At 40.7% G+C, this 27,967-nt stretch overlaps 1 protein-coding gene across 1 annotated transcript; it reads right to left on the bottom strand.

The window, feature by feature from the left end:
* Positions 1-7: 7 nt before the first annotated feature.
* Positions 8-27,957, bottom strand: LOC122767582 (zinc finger protein 385A-like). The gene is made up of 8 exons (XM_044022929.1): positions 27,715-27,957; positions 16,755-16,900; positions 12,673-12,783; positions 5,859-6,033; positions 4,836-5,156; positions 3,655-3,842; positions 3,477-3,563; positions 8-2,776 (listed from the first exon to the last, which is right to left on the bottom strand). Exons 1-8 carry the CDS (start codon positions 27,722-27,724, stop codon positions 2,549-2,551), a joined length of 1,266 nt encoding a protein of 421 aa, XP_043878864.1. The 5' UTR covers positions 27,725-27,957; the 3' UTR covers positions 8-2,548.
* Between the last annotated feature and the right edge of the window lie 10 nt (positions 27,958-27,967).

The following is a 27,967-nucleotide window of genomic DNA, read 5'->3' as shown; positions in this document are numbered from 1 at the left end:
ACGTTGCTTACGACAATAAAGTTTATTCATGATTTCCGTCAGGAAGCCCCAACATATACCTTTTTCTCTTTTTCGAATAATCTACATTTACAGCCATGTTTCAATACACATCTTGTCAGTAACAATGAATACATTTGTAGACCTTTCTTTTTATTGCATTTAACAAGAAAAGTTAGCAGGAGTGCCTGAAGTATTGCTACAGTTTCCACTTCCTAAAGCTTCCCGCTAGTGTGTCACAAGCCGTAATGACAGTCTTCACTGCAATAGTCGGGTCACGGAGGGTTGAAGTACACAAGGCAGGGCAGACAAACTAAACACTTTTTTTATCCTGCTACAGAACCTATAACCCTATTGAAGAAGGTGTTTTTTTGTATTATTTATTATTATTCATGTAGTTTTTGTTTTTTTGCAAAGAAGTACCTGTGTGTGTGTGTGTGTGTGTGTGTGTGTGGTCCTTTTCATTGCCCTCTGTAACATAATGCTGGTGTCTTTCATCCCACTGCTTCCACACTCTTTTTGGTGCGCAGATGTGGTCTTTATAAATAAATGTGCACAAAAATGCAAATGCCTGTCATAAATCACAATGCTGCTCTCACAGTGTTAGAAACTATTCCATCATAACAATGAAACTTTTCTGTTTCAACAAACAAACCGCTAGATCATTATTTTTAACGCTATCTAAGCCATATACACATAGAATTTTCACCTACTTAAGTTCTTTATAAGACAGTTACATTTTGACTTTCACTAGAGGAACTACACTCACTGGCCACTTTGATTGGGTACAGAGGAGACTTAATAAAGTGGAAGGTGTGGTCTGACGCTGCTTTCAGGTTGTGCTTTTTGGAGCTGGTCTTCTGCATAACTTGGTTATTTGAGTTAGCATCAACCAGTGTTTATGCATATTTTTGATTTGTTCATAAAAAGGCAAACAAATGGAAAGAGAGGAAATATGAAAGAGTTGTGAAGTATTGCATCAAAGTTTGTTTTTTTTATGCTTGAGTGAGATGGAAAAGTTGGTTTATCAATAAAAGGTAGAAGCAAATGAGTGCAATGGAAACAGATTTGGACATTTAGATGTCACCTGACTGAAAAGTCTCTACCCCTGGAGAAATAGCAGAAAGAGGCAGGACAAGCGGGCAAGTGGAGGAAATCACAACATTACACCACTTTGTGGAAGAAGCAAGTGTTGAAATAATGAATGAACCAACTCCCAAAATTCACTTTATAGTAGTGCAACACAGATGAATGTAGTGCTGCAACGGTTAATCGATTATGCAATAACTATTATTTATTCCATTTTTTTAAAACAAGCTCTAAAAATGTGAATATTTTCTGGTTTCTTTGCTCCATTTAACAAAGAACTCATTAAAACTGAATAATTTAAAACATAATTTGAATGTTTTGGAAACACTGATTAACAATTTTCAACATTTTGTCGACCAAACAAGTACTTTATGATTATGAAAAGAATTGTTAGTTACTGCTCTACATTAATGCTCATCTTCAAAAATAAAAATGCCCTTCAAATTTGCAAGATCTCGTCTGACCTCTGGTGTCAACTGCCTCTGATTATTTTTTATATTGCTACTTGTAAAGACGCTCAAATCACCTTGTAGCATGTGATTGATGGATTACATGTTTGGATTAACAAGCCTTTGAACAGTTATACCTACACAAGTGGCCAGTGAGCATACGTTAGAATGTTTTTTTGTCAAATCTTGCGTTTCACTGTGAGAACAAATATCTAATAACAGCTACTTTTGCTTTCTCCAAACCGTTAATTTTGGTGATATGTAGATCAGCACAGTATTAAGACGTGGGATTTTATTTTATTTAAATTTTTTTTTATTTTTTTTTTTACTCTTTGAGTCTTTCCTCTTTCAATTCCTCTGTGTAGCCACAGCAGTAACTACAGGACACGGTGGCCAGCTGCTGAGTTGAGCACATACATTTGTCAGAAACCGCAGAAACAACTGACCTTTCTATAGGCCACAACACAGACCTGTACAGTGAAACTCTCCACTGTGACAACTACAGTATGATACCAGCTAACATTAGAGGTAACTACTATATCTAACCCAGCACATGTTTTTGATCACATTAATGCTTTGGATATGTAAGGAATCCTTGCAGAGATGAACATTAAAACACAAGAGAGGTAGGGTTTTGAGTCAGATACAGAGAATGGTGTTGGATGATGAGGACGCTCAATCAGTTGCTGATTGGTGGATGCTCAAAGAATCCCATGCTCGACAGAGAGTTCCTCTTCAAGCGATGTGAAGAGTCAGTCTGACGATTGGCAGATAGTTAAGTAATGAAGCAAGAGGTGGGATGATGGGAACGCACAGTCTCTTTGAAATGTTTGAGATTTGAGATGTTATTTCTCTTTGTTAACATAACAGCAGTGGTCTGACTGCAGCTATGCACCATGAAGAGTCGTAATTATGTTCATCGAGCCACAGCAGCTGATTTGACTCGTGATGGCACATGGATGCAGGGCTCCACTTCACAGTGTGCTTCTTCCTGTTTTCTCATCATTCTCTCATCAGTAAGGAGTGAAGAGGATTGGCCCGTGCGTGGTGCGGATGGGGCCCGGGGCAGGCCTCAGCAGGCTGAGGGTTGTTCCCTGTAGGAGGTGGTGGTGATGGTGTGGGTGGGAGGCCGGGCCATGAGGACGTAGCGCCAGCTGATTGGATGATGCCGCGGCCGCCATCGCTGCAGCGACGGCCAGGGGATTTGGTAAGAGTCCAGCCCCGAGAGATTTTGGAAGCTCCTTTAAAAAAAAATCAAGGAAGTAAATGTGTAAATGTGACACATCTTAAGCTGGTAATTCATGCAAGAGTTTTCCTTAAACACCAATGTTGTTTGTGTTAGTGGTTTTAGAATTTTTTGAAGAAATCCTCCAGGTTTTGGTCAGTCCAGGGGTTTGTTTATGTGACAATGCAACACGTGGCTATTGTGAAGCTACAGTGCTTAACTCTTGGTGATGAACCCTAACCCCAGCAGTTACCCACCAGGGGGCGACTCCACGTGTTGTCTATGACATACACATTTTTTTATGCACAGTCCTAATTAGAGAAGTAACTGACCCAGACACTGTACACGTATCATGTGTAGCCTATAGGAAGTAGGACGGTAGTAGCAGTTTGCCACTAGGGGGCGACTCTGCTGGTCACAAAAATAACTTTTTGAATTTGAATGAAAGTCTGTCTCACTTGATTCATAATGTAAATGTGAACATTTTTCTTACATGTTAATGGTCTCTGGTTTCAGTTTTTATTCAATAGAGGAAAATAGACAAAATCAAACAGGACATATGAGTGGAAAGCTTTTATCGTTCAGTGTCTGCTGGTGGCAGCGGACATCTGTGAACGTCAAGTTTCAAAAGCTGGCACAGTTTGAGGCTTCGTTTTGCAATCGAAAGACTACGTCAATTTTTAGGAATATGAATGTGAGCCAAAGTCAGTTCCTACCATATAGTCTGTGCGCTTCTTGTGCCGACTCAGAAGGGGATTGGGTTTCCCTGCAACTCCATCACGATGCCTTCGGCTAGATATATGCTGCAGCACGAAATGAAAAAGGATAGATATGGGATATTGCGTTTGCTGGGAAAATATTCAGTCCTCTGGGTCTTCGTGTGGGTTTCCTCACCTGTTTAAGTTGCAGCTCGGAGTTGACTCTAACATTGCAGATCTCACAGTGGAAGGTGCGTTCCTGAGTGTTGGGGTCAGAGGACAGCTCCCCTCCCTGCTCTGTGCTGGGTTTAGGACCCAAGCGTGGGTATGCTTTAATAGGTCCCAGTCCACTCCGTGCCTCCAGAATGGTTTTGTGCTTGGTTCCTGGAAACAATGAATAGAAAGGCTTTATCAATATCAGCAATATCAACATACTGAAGATGACTAAACTGATTTATTGGCGAGCTTATTTTTGCAACTGCTATTTCCAAGGTCAATAATGAACTTTATGCCTCATCTTTTAAGCCAGAGTGGGTGAGGAGTCATAGGAAATTTTAACTACAATTCTGTGTTGAATGAATGAATGAATTTGTATGAGTGAATGAGTTCTGTGGTTACTGTTTTACTTTGTAAGAATTGTGTGATGTAAGGAGATAAGGAGTCTTTTAAAATGCTTTTGTTCAAAAGAGCAAAGTACAAATTCTGAACCAGTGGGTGTTAGGAAGCACATTGGATGGACTTGTGAGGATTAACTGCATGTACATTAACTGAATGAGAAAATGTTTAGTTTACGGTCAGATTTTGCACCCATTGCTGCGTTGCTCATGGGCTCAGGAACCTCACCTGCTCAGTAATAAATCGATTTTTCTGGGAGCAACAACTGGTATGCAGCCGCTGTTTGCTTTTCCTCAGATAAAGCTTTCTTTTGCTTTTTATGTTTTTGCAGGGTTTCTGTTGGAGTCTGTGTTGTGCCGGTAGCAGGTCGTTGTTGGTAGCAATTCATTCAATTTCTACACAAACTTATACAACTCACTCACTACACACTGCTGGAAGGTGGGCAGTAACAGTGGGCAGTAGTCAGCCCACTGTTACTGAATGTTCAACCCTGAGGCACAGCGTCACATCTTTGAGTTTGTTTACAGAAAACTGGATTTATGTAAGTCAGTCTACAGGCATTTGTAAGATCTGGAGGATTGCCATTAGAAAAATGATTAATACTTGAGTAATCTCACATATATCCCCTTCAATCCTTCGAACCTGTTCAAACAACAGCATAATGCTGTTGTTTGAACAGGTTTATTCCTTCCAAGGAATTGTGTACTGTGCGGTGTGATGTACTTAAAAATATAGTCTCTGACAAAGCTGTTTTTATGTTACCTTTGTTATGGGCCTCAAGTTGTGAGAGCGAATTAACAGCTACTTTGCACAGGGCGCAGTAAAGAAGCTTCTTGGCTTTCTCTTCCTCTGACTCTGCTGAAGACGGGCTGGGCACTGGGGACAGGGCGTCAGGAGGAGCAGCCACCGCTGGATCTGCAGGTAGGGAACTAAGGGCCGCACTGGAAGAGGGAGAGGATGGCGAAGGCAAGCTGACAGAAGAAGGCAGGAGCGTAAACTCTGCGTCTGTTGAACTCAGTGTGGGTGTCGGGAGGCGGTTAGCGATCAAAGATGACTCGGAGTTGGGACAGGATTGGGTGACATCTGTAAACAGCACAAAGTTTATTGATTAATACAATTTATATAATCAGACGGAATTCATCATACATGACCTTGTTGATCATGAAATGATCTTCCAACACCTATCAAACTAGGACTGAACAATAATCAATTTCAAAGTTTGAAAAGAAGAAGAAGAAGCAATTAGCTAATTACAAAGGTTGTGTTTTAATATTTCTATTTTTGTGTGTTAGTGTTGCAACAATTATCTCAGTCAGGGACACTTTTGCCTTAATTAAACCATTAAACAAATAGAAACATGGTTAGTTTTGGCATTAATGCCTCCATACTTAAGAAGCTCCCTGGATTGGGCAATCATTAGTTGATTACTAAACATATTGCCAACTATTTTGATGATAATTCATCACTTCAAATGTTTTCTTTTTTATCAGGTAAAACCACTTCTGTGATTTCAGTGTCTTAAACATGAATGTTTTCTGAGTTCTTTGCTCATCTATGACATTCAACTTAATATCAAAATGATGCATATCTAGAAGTTGTAGAAATATTTTGATAGTGTCTTATGGTCATGCTCCTCTATCCATTACATAGTGAATATTAACTGCATGGTCCTAATTTCTAAGGACCTGGTTAAGTTGAGGCTATCTAAGTGGATGGAAGTCAATGCAGTGACCAAAGCAGAACAGTAGAGTGTCTGTGAAACAGTTGATCTCAGTTGATGCTCACCGTGCTTATAGGAATCGGGCTCAGGGCTGGCCGGCTCAGGGCCTGGGGGTGAGGGGGAGGCAGTGGGAGGTGGGAGCTGTTTGTCCCCATCTTGGAGACGAGCTGTCTTAGATGTCTCGATCCCTTTCACCCTTCGTGCGTGGCGGTTCCCCTTATAGTGGGCCTCTGCTTGGCTCTGGCAAAAGAATAACACTCATCAGAGATGTACCGTACATGAGGTTGGCTCATAAATCACCTCAGATAGGACATTTTACAACTTATCAGCATCGGTGGACCCTGGATCTGAAAGTGGCTGATGACTGTAATGGTAATGGCTGGTTTCATGCCAAGAGAAAATGATTTTGACTCTTGACAACTGTATACATGATTTCCCCTGACAATTAGTCGACTTAGATCCTCACAGCTAGTCTACAGCTTGTTGAGTTTGGAAGTGCAAATTTCGTTACTTCTGCAAACACATGTGCAGTCTACTAATCAAATGCTTGTTGCTGATGCATTCAAGGACCATTGTAAATTTCTTCTAAACTTTTGCAGTCCACTAAACAAACAATTTTCTACTGCTGCCACCTGGTGGTAATAGATGCACTAATTATCTAATTAAGTAGTCCATCATTCATAAAACATTGTTCAGTTTGTAGAATATTATGACAATTATAGGCTTGAGGATTAGGCAAATTGGACACAATTAACTGTAGGCTTGAGAGTGGATGGTTGTTTGTCTCTAGGCCCTGTGATGGACTGGTGACCTGTCCAGGGTGTACTCCGTGTATGTCAGCCGGGATTGGCACCACCAAGATGGATAGATGTTTGTCCTTAGGAAGTGGGGGGTAGGGGGGTATTGCTATCCACCTTTCGATGGTTCATACTATTGTCAGTCTATAAAAATCTACAACTGTCAACCACTAATTACTTCAATTTTAAATGTAGCATTTAATTTGTTTTTAATTATTTCAGCTTTCTTTCTGAAACCTGGCTGTACCGTGTAGTCTCCTCATGGGAACTGAATACTGCAGTTGCAATGTTTATAAACAGGTGGACTTCCTGGCATTAAAATATTTAAAACAAAACAAACCCTGATATTTTTGAAAATCTATTTTGGCATTGAGCATTCGGAGGTCTGTCGCACTGCAGAGGGTTGTCAGGGAAGAGTCGCCTCCAGATTATTCTCGTCCTCCTTCACTACTGGTGTAATCACTGAACTGGCCTGCTGCGCTGATGATGACTATTGAGTGGTGGGATTATCTAAAATGGGCTGGAGGGCTGTTGGCAGCCAGTGACAGTTGACAGTCAGCTACCAAAGGAAAAAGAAAATTGAGCAAATCAAGAAGAGATTGTATCCATGAGTGTGTGTTTGCCTGCGTGTCCTTGTATGATAGCACTTAAAATGATCAGTTCAAACTTGGGAAATAGGAAATATGAGAGGTGGGGACATTTCAGTGAGTCATTGCTCTCTGTGTTATGTTGGTGTTGTGCCTTGGGTTGCATTTTTTTTTCCTTTTTAATAAATGATGACACATGAAATGCAATGCCCCTGCAAAATAAAGCGCGTTATTGTATCACTTTACTCAGACTTTAAGGAAAAAGCAGTAGCACTATGATGTCTTGCACTGGGCCTTCGATTGTCAGACTATTGAGTGAGCTCATTGACTGAGCCTTGCCAAATGCACACACACTTGTGGACACACATAACTCATTCATTTCCAACAACTGATTACCTCAGTCTCCTCTATAATCTTAATGATGTGCAAAATACATCCTTAGTTCCACATAAAAACAGTTCCCTGACACCAGAAACTATAGAGCAAACTCATGGACAAATTACAATATAAGACATTCTTTAAACCATAAACATTATGATAAAGAACATATTTGTAAAATGTAAAGTAGGCCATATGCCACATTTTAGTCTACATGTGACAGTATGTGCTGTACATACATATACTGTATATGTATGTATGTATGCATGTGTATATATATATATATATATATATATATATATATATATATATATATATATATATATATATATATATATATGTGCTCGTCAGCATCAGATGAAATCAAAGTAAAGTGTGAGGTGTATATATAGTTCCCGTAAACCCTCCAGAATGCGTGTGAATGTATTAACGTGTATAAGCACATGCAGAGACCAGTTGAGATGAGACTAGTCTTCGTTATGTCAATAACAAGGCTGTGCAGCCCCGCATGGAGTCAACGGGACCACAGGGACGTGTCAGGGATGCCTCTGTAAGCCTAAGATATTGGCTACCAATCATAGTCACCCATATAGCTCTCATACTGATTGGTGATGACAGAAAGGCAGATATAGCACCGCCTGTGTAACCCAACTCCGCTAGCTGCTGCTTCCCTAAGTCTTGCAATTAGACATGGAGATGTGGAAATGAATGAAGAAATGACAGCAGAGATCTCGAAAGTATGAACTACTCCATGTTCGTTCTTGTCACTGTAGTCCACTCATTGCTTTGTGCTGCCGTCCTCCTAATTTTACTCTCAGTTTCTCTTACTACCTTTTTTTTGTGTGGTGCTTTGATACTTTTACTCCCTGTGACCTTGAGTGTCAGGTCTTAAGAAATCGATGGATGTCTTCCATCAGTTCAAGCGTAAAAAGCTTGACAGTCTTGGAGGCAGCAGTGGCAATGGGTTGTAAATGAGGTCAAGGCACCTAATCATGGGTGTGAAGCAGAAAGGTGAATAATGATAGAAATACAAATGATTTTTGACATAGTAGGTGAAATGAACTCGGAGAAACTGCGACAGAGTCTGTGAAAAGAAGGATTAAGATGAATGAAGAAGCAAAGATGGGATTTAAGAGGGAGAAAATGAGAGCAAGCAAATGTCCCTGAAATCCTCTTTGTCTATAACCAGGAGGTGCTTTGATGTTTTATCTACGGAGTGACAAAGGCTCGTAGAGCAGAGTGAGCTGGTGTGACAGCCAAATCTACAGTACGACAGAACAGGCAGCATCAGGAAGAGGGGGTGGGAAGAAGCTGGAGTGGTCGAGAGACACAGAGAGAGAGAGAGAGAGAGAGAGCGACAGAAGGGGGGGCATGGGGACATATGATACAGAAGAGGGAGAAACAGAAGCATGAAAACAGACAAGGAAAATGGTGAGGAAACTAAGCTGCCAAGTAGACAGAAGATATGAATGAAACCTGATATGGTGTTGATCTGAGAAGTGGAAGAAGAGGGGGATTGATCAGAGGGAAAAAAGAAAGAGAGAGAGGTGTCCGGTATGGTACTGCAGTAGTGACGGTGGCTAATGCAGCATGGTGTGACGTCAGCCTTGCAGCAGAGTCGAGCTGAACACTGGCAAGCTAATCTGTCCTCTGTGGCCTGAGAGGAATTGCAGTGTTGTAATTACAACATGTGGCTCTACAGTGTAGCAGCAGTGCTTCTGAATGGCCTCCATCAGTCAATCGGTGTATTTCACAGAGAGTTCCTATGTAACAGCAGCTGCCAGCACACTCGTGAACATAAATGTGAAGTCAAATATTGGTATTATTCGCGTTGAGTTTGGTGGATTCGGACGCGAAGAGAGCCTGATGAAAACTAATGCGTGTTTGTCTGCCTTTAAACCACAGCACAGCTGAGACTTGGTGTGAGTAAGCCAAGCACTGTACTGTAAGCAGAGTATTCCTTCATTATTAAAGAATGTCCTGCGTGCTTTTGGCTCCCAGTCTCTCAGGTTACTGTGGACAGTGGTGTAGAGCTGCAACAGAGCAGATGCACACCCCGGCCCACAAGTAAAGGCGCGAGCTGGACGAACAGGTGGCTCCGTATTAAACACCCCATTCCAGAGGCAGAGAGACACTCTGGTATGTAAATATGAATGCTCATACACTCATGATTCTCATGTAGACCATGTGAGAACATGAAGGTCGGAGCAGTGAGGATATATTTAAGTTTTTTTAAGTTACACACACCACTGCATTTATATGTTTTAGCCAAACAAGTGTATCTGGCTTTTCTTTGATTTCTACATGTTTAAGTTGGTGGCTACAGTGAAAGGTCAAAAACAAGAGACTGTGGAGTGATTTTGGAGGTTTCTATGTGGGTTATATTCATCCAGCTCATAGCCATATTTTTTAGCAAAAAAAAAATGCAACTGGACTTGCTTGAGTTAGGTTTGAAGATGGATGAGAGGATGAGACATATTCATGGTGTTGACAAGAAGCCTTTTGAATATTGCAAGAAGCGCTCCGATGAGATTTTATTAGAGGGTTATGAGACGTGTCAGGGTGTAGCAGCAGGAAGAACTCCAACTAACACAAGCTGAAACGTCTTCAAACCTAACTCAAGCAAGTACAGTTGCCTACAGCTGATTTGAGAAGTCACACATTTACCTGACATGTGGTGGATTATCTTGTGGAAGTGTGCAAATCCAAAATAGTTTTTTTTCCTCCTTGCACACTTGCAAACACAAACACTGTAAAAGGCCAAGTCCTGCACTCGTAAACCGTTAATCATGTCATCCAGTAGCTGGGGTTTGGATGTCCACATTATTATTTGTTCTTCAGCTTCGGTTAACACGGTGCCCTCTTTAATGGCGACACACAAATCATTCCTCTTAAGTTTCATCACTTTTGGCTTCTTAAATATCACACCCTCATGTTGGCACAGCACCGTCTGTCTCAGCTGAGGTCCAGGAAATGTGCTCGATCAGCTTTAAGGCAGCTCTCAGGACAAGCTTGTGTTAGTTGGACTTGTTCCTGCTGCTACACCCTTACACGTCTCATAACCCTCCAACAAAATCTCATCAGAGGGGACCTAAACACTTGCAAAAGCCTTGTTGTCAACACCTGGAATATGTTTCCAATCTCGGAATATGAGTCCAACTCAACACATCGTCTGTCCAGCTCCTTTCTGTCACTCCTGACGTTTCTTCAAGCGACTGATACAAGAGTGCCACATCGACACTCTTAGTTGTTTGTATACAAGTAAGATTTCTCTCCTCCTCCTCCCTCCATACTCTGCTCTCTGGAGAGTCTATAATTGGAGCTGAGAATCTGTGAACCATATTTTCACCTGTTCCAGCTGTACAGTCAATCCCCAACTAACTTTAGTTCCAGCTGACTAACATTTTAGGTCGTGATTTAGTGTGTGCAGATTATTAGTATGTGACTCTGGACCTCGAGAAATATCACTGTTTCAAAAGGCACATTTGCAGACTTTCTTTAAACAACCTGACTGCTTATCCATTCCTGCCCCTGTTGCTATGCCAGTCAAAGTGCAATAATGCCATGGAAATGTACCTTTTGCAGAAGACAGAAGCACAATTCAATGCAAAATATATGAACAGTAGCAACAGACGTTGTTGCATTTAAACATCTGATTTCCTCTCTATATTGATAGTGAAAACATGTCTCTCCCCAAAAGAGAGGTAAGACGGTTTTACTTTCAAGAATAGAACACTTTTGGATTCAACTCTAAACTCTGACTATGACCAAAAGTGTTCTTTTAAATGTATAGTTGTACAGTTAAATGTTATTAATGACATGTATAGTGATGTTAAAACCTTGCCTGTACTTTTACTACTACTAAAAGTCGTATTGGTATGATGTGTTTTGAATGACCGTTTGTCTCTCTATATTGGCCCTGCGATGGACTGGTGACCTGTCCAGGGTGTGACCCTGCTTTTTACCCTATGTATGTCAGATGGGATTGACACCAGCCTCCCTCATGTGGAAGATAAAGTGGTAGTTGATGAATGAATGAATAAATGAACGTTGTGTTTCTGTTAAACTGTCAAATGTCCCTTGATTGATTGCTCCCTCACAGCAGGTGGAGGTTAATTGTAGTGACCTACATTATAAATGTGAGTGCCGCTGTGTACACATTTATGCACATGGAGAAAGAGTATGCAAGACTTTTCCTCCACTACATGTTTTTAGTCTCAGTTCTCTGTCATCAGCATCTCAAAAGCAACAGCGGTGTGTGTTCCTTATTTTTTCACTTTAAATTGTACATTATCACTCGAATGTTACACAAATGGAGGCTTTTTGTTTGACGGGGTTGCTGGAGTTCTTTAGCTCAAGCTTTGATGCAGTAACTTCCATTGACGGGTAGGTTAGAGACAAAAATGGATGTAGTCTTTCAGTTTCAAAAGTGAAGCTTAGGGAGTAGGATGAACATAGCAGTGAGCCACCAGAATGCCACTCCACTGGTTCCAAACAGTTGAATGGTTGCAACCAGTCCTCCTCTAAAACGTCCTCCTCTAAATGCTTGATTTATAGCATCAGTAAACACTTTCCTGAGGAGTTAATGCCCTCACTTTCTAGTTTCAGGTCATCGTCAGTAGCACATGATGTCAGTTTTTTTAATGGTGTTCCCATTTCGAGGAAAACTGATGAAAATTCACAACACATAGTGGACACCGGTGTGATTGACAACTGGTGTCATACAGTAGGTGCCTGGTTCTGGTTGCAGCTACAAAAGCTGTCATAGCGCTGGTCAAATCGTGAATCTTGAGGTTTCACAAGTGGAGAACTATATGTCCATCATTATGTACATACTATACTTACACACTGAAGAAACACAACACAGTAGATCTGCTAATTGTACAGTGATATTTGTGTCTGGGTGCCCCATTGTGGGCTGTGTAAAGCTGCACCTGAAACAAGTTCAGTTTGGTTGATACAGCTCTGGATGGGAAACGCAAAACAAGTGTACAAAGTGTACAAATAAGTGTAAACCTCACAAAAGCAAATTTCCAACTTTGATACTTTCATACTATTGCTGTCGATGAGAAAAAGCACTGTTGATATTGTCTTTTAAGCCGTTTAAGCTTCCTTACCTCTGAGTTGAAGCGTATTTGACAGACATTGCAGGAGATGACTGGCCGTTTTGTCTTGACCATCGGTGGTCCAAAGGTGTGCGTCATCACAGCCTTCTGGATGGGGTCCATCTGAGGAGAGACAACGCACAAGGTCTCATCAAAGATTCAGGCAGTGTTTCAGTGTTTGTCCTAACTGCAGTGTCCTGAAAGATTTGGCTTCATAAATGTGGGAGAGAGAGAGAGAAAGGTGTTGTAAATAAAAAAGAAGAAGGTGCAGGTGAAGGAGAGGGGGAGCCAGTGAAGAGGGAGGAATCTGGGAGATTAAAAAAAGAGTGGGAAAGAGTGAATTGAAGAGGGAGCGCTGATTGATGTGGACAGGAGGGTGTGTGTTTTTCTCAGCAGCAGCTGGTCTTGCTGTCTGTGCCTGAGTTCTTGGGTGCTGTTCAAACGCTTCAAATCGTGCTGGGGTTTGAAGGACCTAATTACAGACTCCTTGTTTCCACACATTTGTACTGTATGCTGTATGTTTGGTTGCAACAGAAACTAAAAAGAGTTTCATAAAACAATATAATTATTCTTGGTGTAGTACTTTTTGATAAAAGATGAAATGTTTTTTTTAAATTCAAATGAACTTCTTGAAGAATGAACACTTCAGTTATAATAATAACTTCCGTAATAGTAAGGCAATGTTATAGGACTGCCATCTTATTTCTTTTTGCAATATCAGGTGATAATAATGTGATAATGAAACTGGGCGATATGTACACAAATGTTATCATGATAATAAAAATCAATCGAATTTGATAATTATCATAATCATATCATAACTGAGGTTTGCTCCCCTGTGAAATTTGAAGACAAATGTAATTGTGCTTTTAAACTTTGTTACAGACAGAAAATGAAAAACAATTTCATAGAAGGAAATTATTGAGTTGAGAGGGAGACAAAAGTGTTGTAAATAAAAAAAAAAGGTTATTGCCCAGGCCTACTTAGTCCTAACAAGGGTAATAGTGAGATAATATGGGTTTTAATATCACTGTAATATCATGTTATTTCTAAAGTAATAGCTTGGTAATAATGAGGGTAATAATGTGGTGATATCAAGATAATAGTAGGTAAATTATTGCCGGTAATTACCATATTATTAAGTGCTTTACAGTAATAAAGCAAATTCACACTTAGTCGAATGCCAAAGAGAAAATTAAAATGTGTGTTTTTAAGACAGGTCTGTCGTCCAATGTGAAGCAGCAAACCATTCCACAATTTGGGAACTGCGAAGACCTGATCATACCTGAGTGTCAGCCTTGAAATTCATCCTCCCTAAATGCCCATAACCCATAATATTTTGTTTCAAGGTCATAGTGTTCATGTTATATTTAACGTGTCACCTGGAACTGATCATATAGCTGTGGTTTGCTTTGTTTTGTTCTCTTAGGGTGTTTTATTTTCCTTCTTTTTTTGCTTGACCTGTTGTGTTAACACTATGTACTGTACATATAATGCTTTCATCCCGAGATCTAAAAGCAATATGAAGAACATGTCAAACAAATCCTCCAGTTGTACTGGCAGTTATCTGTATCAGGTGTTAGTTACTGTAACATCATCCCCTTATTACACCAGTGCTCTTATTATTACAAGCTATTACTTGGAAGTTGAACTAGGCATGTAATTAGAGATGAGATAGTATTACCAGAATATTAACCCATTACACTATTGCTACTCCACTATTACCATGTTGTTAATGAACTGTAATGTTAAGTGTTTCCCAGTTAAATATAATCAGGGAATACTTATGGACCTATGATGAAGAGCAGGGCTTTCTGACATTAATGCACAGACTGAAGTTTATTAATTTATTCTGTATATTAATAACACATGGACCAGAATATTATAGGAAGCAGCAATAATAATTAAATGTTGAAACAATAAGACGTTTGCCCTGCGATGGGCTGGCCTTTCACCTGCTAGGATTGGCTCCAGCCTCCCTGTGACCCTCATGTGCAGCAGACGATGAATAGAACACTAAATATATTTCAAGAAATAAAAAATAAAAATTTCAATATCTGACCGAGCTTGCTGTTCGCTTATCTGATGCCATGTCATCATATAATGACATGTTTATTCCCCGATTATAATATGACAAGAATGAACTCGTGTGAGCTCGCTGACCCACTGGCAGAGTGGAACAACCACAGTGCTGGGTGTTGCCCTCATTAGGCAGCCAGAAGTACACTGTGGTTTTACTCAGCCTCTCATCCCCTGCTCAGACTATGAACGTCTGCAGCCAAATGAGAGACTGTTTACACTCTCAAGCTCCAGGCACCGGGGGGAATAGAGTAATTGGTCTGAAAACTTAAACCCTGCTTGACTCAATTGTTAGAAATATTTATAGACTTAAGTCTCTCCCCCCCCACACTCACACACACACTCCTATCTCCCTGAGTTTTTCATGTGGAAACCCGAATGACCAAAAGTTGTTTACGTCTGTAGATGTGTTTCTGTGCCAACATTGTGTGAGGGTGAAGACGTGACTGACTGTGTGGGTTAAGTGTGTGTGTATGCATTTGAGTGCATTGATGGGAGGATTTAATCAGGTACATCTTCCGTTGTTTCTTTTTTTAAAGATATTTCAGATTCCTGAGTGTGTAAAGATTAGAATTAAACGGTGAGAGTGATTGCAACAAATGTCCTCCTCTCTCCCCCTCCCTTAAGGCCCTGGTATACTTCGCATTGTGCGTGGCATATCGCGGACCCTGGTGAACTCGCACTTCACCATTGGGTGGCAGTACAGGGAATAGGACACATTACTACAGAAGAATAAGAGAACAATGCTGAAGCTCCCTCAGACATGTCTTGTTGGAGTGGTTCACAGCTGAAAGGCCTGTTGGGCAGTAGTCCGGGTTGTTCGTGGGTCACCTGGTCCAGGCTCGGAAGACTATCAATGGTGACTACTTCTTCTGTTGTTGAAATGTTTTTCCTGCTTGGTGAGCGGGGCTTATACTCCTATATCGGTAGGTCGGTATGAGAGTTACCTAGCACCTCAGGGAACTACGGTGGCCTTTGCAAACCAGAAAGGATGTAAACACTCGTTCACTCCTCACCACTCTTTCTGCCATTTTCTCCCCCTTCATCTTCGTCTGTGTCGTGCAGGTGCATGTTGTGGACTGACTGAATTTAAATTGTCACATATTTGCTTTAATGCAGCCTTGATGAACTTTTATTTTGTGCAAATTGACTCGACACTGAATTAATTCGCTTTTTTATTATCCAATATTTGAAACCCCCCCCAACCGCAAGAAACCGGAACAATACTCAACCCCAGTACCATCCCTGCCCTCTCCTGTCAATCAACTCTCCCTAATGGTACACACTGGACATTTAAATAGGTCTGCTGTCTTGCTAACTGGTGACTGTTTCCCATTTTGTAAAGAAAAACAAAACCTAGGTGATTAGCTCTTTACATTAACAATCACCATTACCATCAACATTAAGCCACAGCTGCCACGGCTAATTGAGTGTTTCTGTCAGACGGTGTTCTGTATCTGTGTCCTCTGGATGAGCCGGCTGAGCATCGACTTAGTCATCCATCACTGGCAGACTTGTTTAAATTTTACTGTGCATACACATGATTATTTGAATTTAGGTGTATCGGTGGTGCATACTCAATATCCTTGACAAAGCAGGATGAAGTATAAACTTGCAGAGGGGTCAGATAAGCTGAATGGTAATGTGTGTGTGCGTCTGTTTGTCACCATGCTGACCTTCACATGAAACCCAATCTAGAAATGAGAAGGAGCCACAGAAAATGCTGACTGTGGAGAAAACGTGCCCATGCCTCTTATACAATTGATTAGCTGTAACTCATTTTATTGCAATAAAACACTTGCCCGGGCATTTTCTCAATTATCCTGAAACTCACTCAGCTGTATGAAAAAAGTAAACAGCTGTCACCTTATCATTTTGGATTACTCAGTATATATCCACCGCACTTATCACTGCCCTTCACCCGCAAACTGCACATGGATGCAGTCGTCACGCAGACACCGTGCGTGCACACGTGTGTGTCAGTGCATGTGTGCAGTGAGTCTGTGAGCACTCACTGTGGTTAGGTTATGGAAAAGGCCGATGCTGGCTGGATGAGGGGATTCCAGGGGGAACTGGAGGAAGGGCTTCATATCCAGCGGGGGTGGTAGGACAGGCGGGCTCCTGAGGAAGGCAGGGACCGGCCCCGGTCGGTTTACGCTTCCTGTGGAAGTTACACAAACATGGAAATAAATAAAAAAACGTTGATTGGTGTTTACCAAACCTGAAAAAGATTATGTTGTTAAATGTATTTTTTCACAAACCAATATGATTTATTTCTTACCAGAAAAAAATCACATTAAAATAGTTGAACAATTTGAAAACTTTTTTTTAATTATTGAAAAAACCCTTTGCCTTTCTGTCATCTCGAACTGGCAATTCTCCTCTCTCCTCATTTGATATTTTCTCTTGTTCAGACTGTTCTCTGTGAAACTCAGACCAACCTGCCTTACACCAACAACCATTAAATGTCCTGTGTGTAAGAATTAGTGACATCTAATGGTGAGACTGCAGATTTCCCAAGCATGTTGAGGAACTACGTTGGCCTTTGCATACCAACCAGTGTGTTGTTAGTCTTTGTCTGTGTAGTAATCCTGTGCTTCTAAATGAAAAACCTACACTCTGGTTCGCTTGTTGTTTCTATGGCAGCATAAGATGGCAGCCAGCATAAAGCAAGGCCTTTGAAACTAAACAAGTTTTATTTTAAAGTGTTTATATACTGATACAAACATGGTTGTGGGTAGTTAAACCATCGTAAATGTTACACACTGGACCTTTAAACAACAAACAGTCCCCCTGAGTCCTGTCCCCACAGTCTTACTCACCAATCTCTGAAAATAGATGTGCAAAAGTATCCTTTTGTTTTTGGACCAGTGTTTCTGAGGCTCAATGACTATATCCGGTTAGAGTCAAAAGCCTGAGGTTAATGACTTCCTGGAATATTCACAGTCCCTCATAAAACCACACACGTGACTTTGTTTCTAGTTTTTTTGTTATGCTAAGCTCAGTTAACCAGCTGGTGGCTGCAGTTTTTCTATTTCAACATGCAATCACGCACACATCCTTGCTGCAAAGAACCGTCACTAAAGGATGATGACTCTGACCTGTCAAACATCTTACTGTCATCAAAATGTTGTCTTTTTAAATGAGTATTGTAGCTTAGAGTCAGTGCAGGCGACACACTATTCACTGTGCAGTTTCATATTTGCTGTATAGGCACATTTAAGTGTCAGAGCAGCGTATCCGAACAGTTTCTTGCTCTATAACGTGCTCTAACTATAACATGCACATTAAATACGCAGGTTTTTTTTCCCCCTTCTGCGTCATTTTCCCATGTAGAGCTCCACCATCCACCTACGCACCTCCTCTCACTGCTTCTCTTGCTGACTCTTCCCTCAGTAGTAGCTCAGCAGCAGTGAATGCCTGCACTTGAGGAGTCTTGTGTGATGGGCAGGAGAGCTAAGCTCCCTAAGCCTTACAGCTGCTTTGCTGCAGATATCGTTTTTTTCTCTCCATTTCTGCACCCCCTCTCTCTCTCACTCCCACCAAGCCTCATCTTACATCCCCATTTCATGGTGCCTTATTTTGTCGGCCAGCCTCTGTATCACTCATGTGTACGTCCTCCTCACTGCTTTGTTCTTTCTGCTCCTCATCCTCTTTCAGTTTCGCCCTCTCCATTCCACTTCTGCTTCCCAAAGTTGTTCTTCTCTTTAGTATAAAAAAAACCCAGCAGGGGGTTTCAGGCCCAATCTGACTGCGCTGAGATTTTGTATAATCTTTCCTTTATTGCTTCCACTTTACTTAACAATTTTGTTGCATTTGAAAAGAAGAACTGGTCGCTTATCAAAACGATGGAAGAAAAGGCTATTTTGGTTACAGCAGTGGAGGCTCCATTCACTGACAGCAGGGAGACGTAAAGAATGTGTTGTCAGGAACAGAAATAGATGGAGGGGAAAGTCTCTCTTGGCATTTCTCTTCAGACTGTCTCAGTCCTTGGACGGCGGAGGCAGCTGAAGCTCCGCTATAGCTCTTGTCTGTTATATATTCATGTGGTTTATTTATTGCATAGTACAATGTCTGTCAGCAGCAACGCGATGCATTTTGACTTTTACGTAGATCTGTTCATGAATCAAATGAGTACCATAACTCATACAAGGTACAAATGGATTTAGTCGTCATTTGTGTGTGTGACTCTGTAGAGTTTAGAGGGTAGGAGAAAAAGCGTATAAAATTGTAGGTCACTGTTTAATTGTCCTTCAGACGAGTCCCACATCTCTCATGACCAGCCACGATCACCTCTCTAAACCAACCACACACCGTTGTTCACACCTAGTGAACACTCAACACTGGGCATCATGAGGGAATGCACACAAGCAAGATAAAAATACATTTGGGAATGTTTAAAAAGAAATAAATAATAACAGCAATAGTAAGTAATAAGTCAGACTGCTCTGTTGGTAAAGCTGTGGTGGGTCAAGGCCCCCTGCAGTGACCTGTGCTTCATTCATTTGCTGTGTTTCTTCCTCCCCACTGTCTCCCCCCTTTCACACATGCTGTCCTGCCCACCCCCCCCCCAAAAATTGTGCAGATTGTGCAAAACAGTGCGGCACACATTGCATTACGTTGTGATCATAGACCAAATGAATGCGGTTAAAAAACAGATCACTGTACTTGTTACTTACTTTTGTCAGAAATATCATTGTTTCAAAGACTCAAGCAACTTGTTTAAAAATATCTGCAGTTCAGATGAGACTTGGTTTTAGGTTTATGATTAGATTTGGGTTTAGGTTAGGCATTTAGTTGCAATGGTTAAGGTTAGGTTAAGTGCATCATGCATGTTAAGTGCATCATGCATCAAGAATGCATCATGTCTATGAGTGTCCTCACTATGAATGCTGCACAAATGTGTGTTTGTGTGTTTTTGACTTCTCAGTGATCATTGTACGGTTTTCGGTGGAACCCAGGAAGAATAGCTGGTGTAAAGTGGATCCTAATAAACTAAACTTAACTAAAATGACGTTGTGGATGTAGCTGTTTATATCTTCTTTAATACATTATATAGAGTATAGTTATAGCTATATTAGAAAATATAGTTTCCATGTATATTTTTGCATGATGAGCCCTTTGTGTCTACATTAGACTTTCACAATCTCCCAAGTTATACTGTCATATTTCTACAGTAGCCCAGAATGGACAAACACTGGCATGAGAAGGCATTTTATGTTTTCTGGAGGTTTCTGTGGATTCTCCTACAGGGAGAGTTGGATTTGCAAACATGCTGCTAGGTGCAACTCCATCCTCCACACTGCCACACGTTGTTTTTACAAAGCATTAATCCAATAGGAATTTAGTGTCTTTTGGATGTGGCCACTGGCAAGATTCATGTCTTCCAATGCTGCCTTCATGATGTGTTTTAATAGAGATGAGAGGATTATACAGTATATGCAATACTGTTGAAAGGACTGATTCATTGTTAGTTTTGGCCTTTACACTACATTTGTTCAAGCATAAGGTTAACCATAAAATAGTGGAGCAATAATGTCTCACAAGAATAAGATAGATGAGAAGAATCATTATTGTTTCATCTCTGGTTAATGATGCATATTCCTGACACACTTTTGTTAAAACTGCAGCTCATTATACGCCACATTACAATGTAAAGGTCAAAGCAAGTCCTCTGTCATGTATTTAAAGTCGGCACACAGTGTTTTCAGTGTCATATTCTGCACCATCCCACAGCAGCTCGATGCAGTGTGAACGCAGCGGCAGGATCCCCTGACCTACCCTCCTCCTGAGTGATTTACAATGACATCAGATAAGGGAACGCCACGACTCTTCAACAGCGGCCGCGCTGGGAGGGAGTGCATTGATTGGACACATTCTCAGGAGTGTTAAAGTGTTAAAGTGCTGCCAAACTCTATAAATCCAGGCCTCACTGTCCATTGCGCCCTCTCTCCTTTAAAGATGAACAGACAACGCCGTCTCACCCAGCCCCCTCATCTAACTGCCTTTTTCTTCTAATGCAAATGTTTGGGTGAGAAAAAGATCAATGTCTGTGTAATGGATTATTGAATTTTTGTGTAGATTGTGTGTGTGTGTGTGAGAGAGAGAGGGAGAGGTATTGTACAAAAATGAAGAGACAGGGGGAGAGACCAGAGACGGAATCTTATTGTCACAGTAGATTTCACAAACTCCAGTGCGTGCACACACAGGCATACACCAATATGCAGTGACTAAGGCCTCTCAAATTGGCAATTCATTTAGCCAATTTAGGCTCAATGATCACAGAGGTAATGTCAATGTCAGTGATGCCGCTGGAGCCTCTCACTATTCTCCTCCTGCCTCCATCCTTGTACTGTGTGATGGGAGCAGGAGGGAAGGGGACGGGAGACTGGGTGACATGCCGTTGAACAGAGCGAATCTGATGGGGGCAGAAACACCGCATGGTGCTACCAAAAATAAAAAAGAGAGAAAGAGAAATACCTTCAGAAGAAATAATGAATGGTTGCAGACCTCTCAGCTCTACACTTGGCACACGCTGCCAGCCACCTCACATCTGCATCTAAATGACTGCTGTGCACAGATGACTCTGAAATGAGCTTCTGTGGTGGATTAGCCTGCCTCCGCTCAGTGTCTCTGTAGTGAAAAGGAACAACTGCAGCATGTGGTGGCAGCAGAAGCCACTGAATTCACTGTGGTCCCATTCACTAACATTTCTGTTTAAGTAAATTAAGTAAAACTTAATAGTTACAACAAGGTTATATATAGTAATAATTTTGTAATTGGAAAGTAATATATTCATAATACCATTTTATTTCTCTATAAATAGTTATATATAGATGAATTTTGATTCCCAAACTTTGTCATGTAATATATCCAGCTATGACCTGGATATTACTTTGGGAAAAAAAAACATAGTATTATTATTATTACATAGTAATATTTCATTATTCCCACACCAAATTCCATGAATTGCCTCCCTATCACTACATTATTATCCTTTTGTTACTTACTATAATGTAAAGATAATCATTTGGTCCAAGTTCTCTCCCATGTGGCTTGCACACACTGCAACTGCATCTGAGGGTCTAACCTTTGAAGAACCGCACTAACTTTGTCGTAATTGTAGGGGGAAGGTGGCTGTGTCTAACTGTCGCATACTGCTACTGTGAAGGACTGAGCATGAAATCCAATTTACTGCAGCTCAGCTTACCCTCAAGTCACAGGCAGCTATTTCAAGAAGGGGACAGACAATATATACACACACGCACACAATGCGCGCACACATACGCAAACCTTTTGTGTTGTGAATTTCTAATGTTCTGAAAGGAGCAACTTAAAGGCTCATGGCTGGTTAATGTTCTGTTGGACTGTGTGGGATCTGGACACAGAGGAGAGGATACAGTGGAGAGGAGAGCTGAGAACTGATGAAGGAGAACACAGTTGATTTCGGTCTGCACTTTGTTTTAATGATAGATGCTCTGAGCCCCAGTGACCATGCAGGCTTAAATGCCGCCTCCCTGAGAACTCTCAGAACATTCAATGGTGTGTGTGTGTGTACTTTTATTTGTTACCTCTTGAGGACCTATTCTGGCATAAACACTGACCTTGTCCTCAGAACCTAATTTCTGAGGAGCAGGTTAAGTTTAGGGCTAAGATTTAAATTGTGGGTAGGTTAAGGTTAGACATTAACTGGTTATGTTCAAGGTTAGGGATCAGGCTTTGTTTAGGCTGACCAAATAAATGGAAGTCATTGCGGTGTCCTAAGAAGAATAGCTGTGCAAACCAGAGTGTGTGTTTGCAGTGCTCTTGAGATCAGCCAGTCCTTCTGCAGCTTTACTCTCTGATTTTATGCAGTATTTGTAATTATTGAAGACTTTTGTTATCCCTAAGAGATTGTTGCACCGGTCTCATTAAAATGATTATTATGTAATGATAATAATACATTGCTTTGTTTGTACTTTTCGTCCCCTGATTCCCCATGAAAAACAAAACGGCTGTCTTTTTGTAGTGTCTGGTTAGAGGATAAGAAAAGAGGAGCTTGGGAAGAAATAATAGCAGTGGGGCTAAGTGAATGGAGTCAGTTGAGTGAGGAAAAGAGGTCTGGACAAGGAGGGGAGATGAGGTGTAGGAAATCACCAGAGGAGGGGGAGGGAGCCGCATGTTTTGAGGTGAGTCCAAGGTGACCAGAGGAGGTAAAGAGCCACATTAACCTGCAGGTTAACTTGCCAGAGAAAGCAGTTGTATGCCACACAGCCACATCTGTTAAAAATCTGATGGTGACACTGTCCAAGTGGTGAAGGCAGGAGAGCAGTCGGTGCAACAACATGTAAGGCTTAACCTTTAGCTGTCAGATGGGGAAACATCACTCATGCATGAGCAAACTTTGGTTATTTTGCTGCTCCCCTCATGGGTTGTCAGCATGTCATATCTTGTTTTTTAGCATTCTCACAAATCCTGACACAAGACATTTGTTATATGGGACATTAAACTCACAAGTTTTGTTTGTCTGCAGACAGTATGTCTGGTGAAAGTGGATTTCTCCGCTCTTTGTGTGTTTACCTTTGGTTGGACTCAGGTTTTTGTCAGACAGGTATTGGGCAGGTTATCACAGTAGCTATGCTTCATCAGGAGCACTAGTTTCTCTCACGTCTCTGTTTTTCCCCACACCTTTGTGTATTAATGTAGTGAACTCAGCTCATGCAGATGTGTCTCAGCGGCTTTTTGTGTTTGTATGTTCATGCTATGTTTGAATTTTGCTGATCTTGGCCAATCTGGCTTGTGTTTGATCACAGTCTGTGTTAAAAACTGGAAAGTAGCCTTCTGGTTTGAAAAGTGAAACCCAAGAAGGACAGAAGAAGCATTTAATCACCAGGGGGCGCCTATATTTTGCTTAAGGGTTAATGGTATCAATCAGTAGTTCCAGGTCTTCAATTTTGAAATTATGTTCCCATTCTGAGGAAAATAAATGCTCAAGTATGACATAGATTATGGGACACCATGGGATGTGAAGCTTCTATCTGGGCTAGATGGTGAGAGATTCATCAGTGTGGTCTGTCAATAAATTCAGTGAAGAATAAGAAGAATGTTACCCGACACTGTTGTATAATTAAAAAAACACAATGAAACACAAATGGCCTCTCTGTCATAATACAGGGTATATTCACGTTTTCTCCCATTCCATTCCTGTTGTCGGCCTGTTTTGTTGCCTATTCTTTGTTAACCAATCAGCAGACTCCAGCGTGTCTAGCTCCACACACTAGGTGCAAGCCCACTGTGCTAGGTATCCCATCAGACAGGTTTGGGCCAAAAAACATGACCGTGCAGATCAGTTCATTTGAACTGCACTGCTCGTTGAATCTGTAGAGATTTGGCTCTTCATTGTCAGTGGTGCTTAATTTGCTTGAGGCTGTAGTTAAAAATTCATTATATCTAATAGTAATGATAGGAAATATTATGACTATCAGTGACCAAATGAAAGAAAACTGAAATTGACCTTAAAGCCAAAGAAAAGATGAATTTTAATAGCACTGATGTTATCTACCTGTGAGTTCTGGCTGGTTGTACTAATGTAAACACGCTGGATACTAATAGGCTTTCTTTCATAGAGAGACATATGAACATCTGCTTGTTCTGATGCTCCAGCTCTTTAGGGACATGTGGTCATGATGTAGCATGTCATGCACACAGTTGGAGGCAAACAGAGAGCTCTACAGCACAAGGATGAGGGCCATCAAGAGATCCACCATGTGGACATAACCAGCAGCCCTGTCCCACTTTATTAATATGTTTGTAAATCAATTTACACACCTGCAGGGATCTGGAAGAACAGCAGGAACTGAAACCCGAGTCAGGAAAGTACACAAGCAAGCATGCAAACACGCAAAAGCGTGAGTACACACTACCACAACAATGGCATCAGACATGCGGAAGCCAGGTGCATCTCTGTGCCTTTTCATACAACAGAGAACACGCCACGTCAAAGAATACTCGATCTTCACTGAGCAAATAAGTCAACAAAAAGGGAATGTATTCAGCTCTACTACATGTAGCACATTATGTTTTCCACTGAGGCAGAAATTACAGGCTGGCTATATTTTTGGAATAGACTGGAATCTGAAATTGAGAGTGTGGTTTTATGATATAGTGCGGTCATAAAGGGACACCGGAGGTTTATATGGGCCGAGAGTCATGCTGTCGGTTTGACTGTGGTCCCAAATTATTTCAGGATGGTAAACAAACAACAGAGATTTTAACATGCAGACTTCTCCAGCTGTGTACCAAACATATGAGATTTCACATCAGCAGAACATCAGAGATTCACTGTAAAAAAATATAATATTATCAAGCGATAATACTGATCCATCCCTTTTCAGTTAAACTTCACAATATCTTGTGCTATCATTGTAGTTTGGTCAACGCAGCAGACTTATTGTATGTCATAATCCCTTTGTTAACCCCCTGATTTTCCATTAACAGTGTTATGTCTTTACTGCAGTTTAGCACAGAAATGTTGTCCACAGAAATATCTAATTTGATCAAGTTATATATAACTGTATTACATTTAAGTTATAGATAACTACTAAAGATGGGCTTTAGCATTTGTGTTTAGCATCTCTCACAACTTGTATGACATGCAAACTAATTAGTCATAATTAAACTTCCCAAGAACTAATCACCCTTCATCATGTTTTTTGTTGCTGTGAAGTGAAGAAGGTGGTTTGTGCTCTGGTTGTTGGACACGGACAGTTGTTTTTGTTTCGACGTCACAAAGAGCCCCACTCGCTATGCTGGTTGTCAAAAACAAGTCAACTGTCTCACCCACTACACAGTTTTTTTTTGTTTCTCCCCTGTATCCCACACGCGTCAGCTCAGGCTCATCAGGCTCACATCATGTGGTCTGATCTGAGTGTAAAGGTGAAGAATTTAGATGACTGTCGTAACTAAACAGAAAACAGCGTCATTTGTTCAAGTCACAAATGCTTTGCTCGCTCAAACATCATCCCAGAATTTCTCATGAGGATGCTCTTCTCAAGGTCACTCCACATTTCCCATTACTTTTGAGAGATTAGAATCAATACATCATATCCGTGACAGCTTCTTTTTTTGGCATTTAAACAACAACAAGCTTTGTTTTTTTCTTTCCCTTCTGGGTACAGGCTATAAAATATACATACTGTAACTATAGACTGTCAGGCATATGCGGCCATCTTTGCTTCTTCTGGGTTTGATTTGTGAGACAGTTTGTTTCAGGCTTCACAGATGAATGAAATGTGTGTCAAACATGCAGTCATTCTGACATTCCTCCTTTTTAAATGTCACTACTTTTCAAAATTGTCCGTATCCATTATTGAGAGAGGATTTTTTTTTGGTGTTTCCTTATGTTTTGATGTTATGCATGCACACATATACAGTACATATATATATATATATGTATATATATATATATATATATATATATATATATATATAATTTTTACTGGTTGACTGAACAATGATGCAAGCCATTAACTTTTCTTCGTGCTGAGAGAGGTCTTTGCATCAGGCTGGAGGAAGCCTCAGCTCGTTTTTAAATAAATAAAGACCTCAAACCTCTGGGTCTGAAATATTCATCATAAAAATCACACAAGAGTTACTAAACTGCATTCCACTCTGCTCTGCATTGAGGGAGAGGAGCCAGCTTTAGCACATTTCTTTCATGCTCCACCACTGATTGTGTTGCCGTATTTATAATTTTTCCTCCAGTCCAAAAGACAAAAAATACAGTGTTTGGATGGCGGTGGCTGCAGCTGTGTTTGGAGTGAAAGGGTTTTGTTGGTCATGCACTGCAGGAAAAAAGAGAGGAGAGGAAAGTTTCCCCTGATTTGCTCAACACGGTCTCTGTTATCACCTTCCATGGACGCTATTTCTGTCTCTGAGGCTACATCTCTGTCTTAGTGAAGGGAAACTAATATAGTGTATAAAACCCCATCAGCCCAAGTTGTAGTGATCATGTGTCGCTGTGTTCAGTGTCTAATGTACACAGGGTTAAAGCTTCTGCACCAGGATAGGGATTACCACAAGCACAAGCTTACAATTAGATCACATGAATTCTCAGGCAAAGGGGTAAGAGCAAGCAAACAAAAATAGTCAAATATTGAGTCAGCACACATGTGAACACTGAACAAGGTCATGTAGTGAATCACATTTCTCTGTCACAATAGAGGTTAGCGTTATTATCTGTAAACTCACACAATGAAACGTTGAAATTGAAAAGGAGACAATGGAAAAAGTCTGTGTGTTTGCAGCCAGAAAAAAAAAAAAATATATAATCATAATTCAGCACTACTGTAGGGTCTGTGTTTTGGCTGATTGCACAGAATAATTTTGAACACAGTTAAAACTGAATTTGCATTTAGATTTGTTTTAAACGGTGCCCTGTGTTGATTTGTGTTCAGATGCATCGTTTATGCATCATTTATTTTACTCTATTGTAACCAGTCTTATCTTAATATCTTATCAATTTACAAAGAGTGCCGTGTAATTATGGCACACTTTGTGTGTAACAGTGAAGAAACCCATTTTAAAGAAAACTAAAATTGCTGCTGTCTTTGTGTGTCTGCATGTGTGTGTTAGACATTGTGTTTTTACTGTCTTATGTATTAATATTGTGAGTAAATGTGAATAATGCAATGACTGCTGGATAGATAGATAAATTAATAATCGAAAAATGAAAGTATAGATTCTGTAATCTCTTCAACTGAGTTAAAAAAAACAAAAAACAACCATAGATTTTCCAAAGAAGACAACCCTTTGATTAAGTACTATATATCTGAGTAAACAGACCGTCGGCGTGAGATAAACCTAAACAGCACACTCAGCTAAAAGTTTGAATGATCATTATGAAAGCAGAATGCTTTCTAACTGTAAAAAGAAAAAAGAAAAGAAATAATAATAAATGACTGCTAAAAGACAGAACGCTTTTCAGCACCGTCTTACCCAAGATCATCCTGTATCCTTCCACTGTCAACTTCTCCTCACGTTATCCCTCCTGGACTCCTTTTCTTCTTTGATCAGCTACTGGGGGTGACTCAAACCTCAAAACTTAAAACTCAGAGCAAATGTGGAAAAAACATCCATCATTTTGCAATCCTTTGTGCCGTGCCTCTTCTCCTGTTCTGCTCACCTCATGCACATGAGATGCTTCTTGTCCTTCAGAGCTCGACACGCGGCTCTTGTTAAGCCAGGTGGA

The sequence above is a fragment of the Solea senegalensis genome, linkage group LG4 (genome assembly GCF_019176455.1).
Source record: "Solea senegalensis isolate Sse05_10M linkage group LG4, IFAPA_SoseM_1, whole genome shotgun sequence".
In the NCBI taxonomy this organism is placed as follows: domain Eukaryota; kingdom Metazoa; phylum Chordata; class Actinopteri; order Pleuronectiformes; family Soleidae; genus Solea; species Solea senegalensis.
The sequence above is the reverse complement of the archived record's forward strand: the minus strand, read 5'-3'. Positions and strand labels throughout refer to the sequence as shown.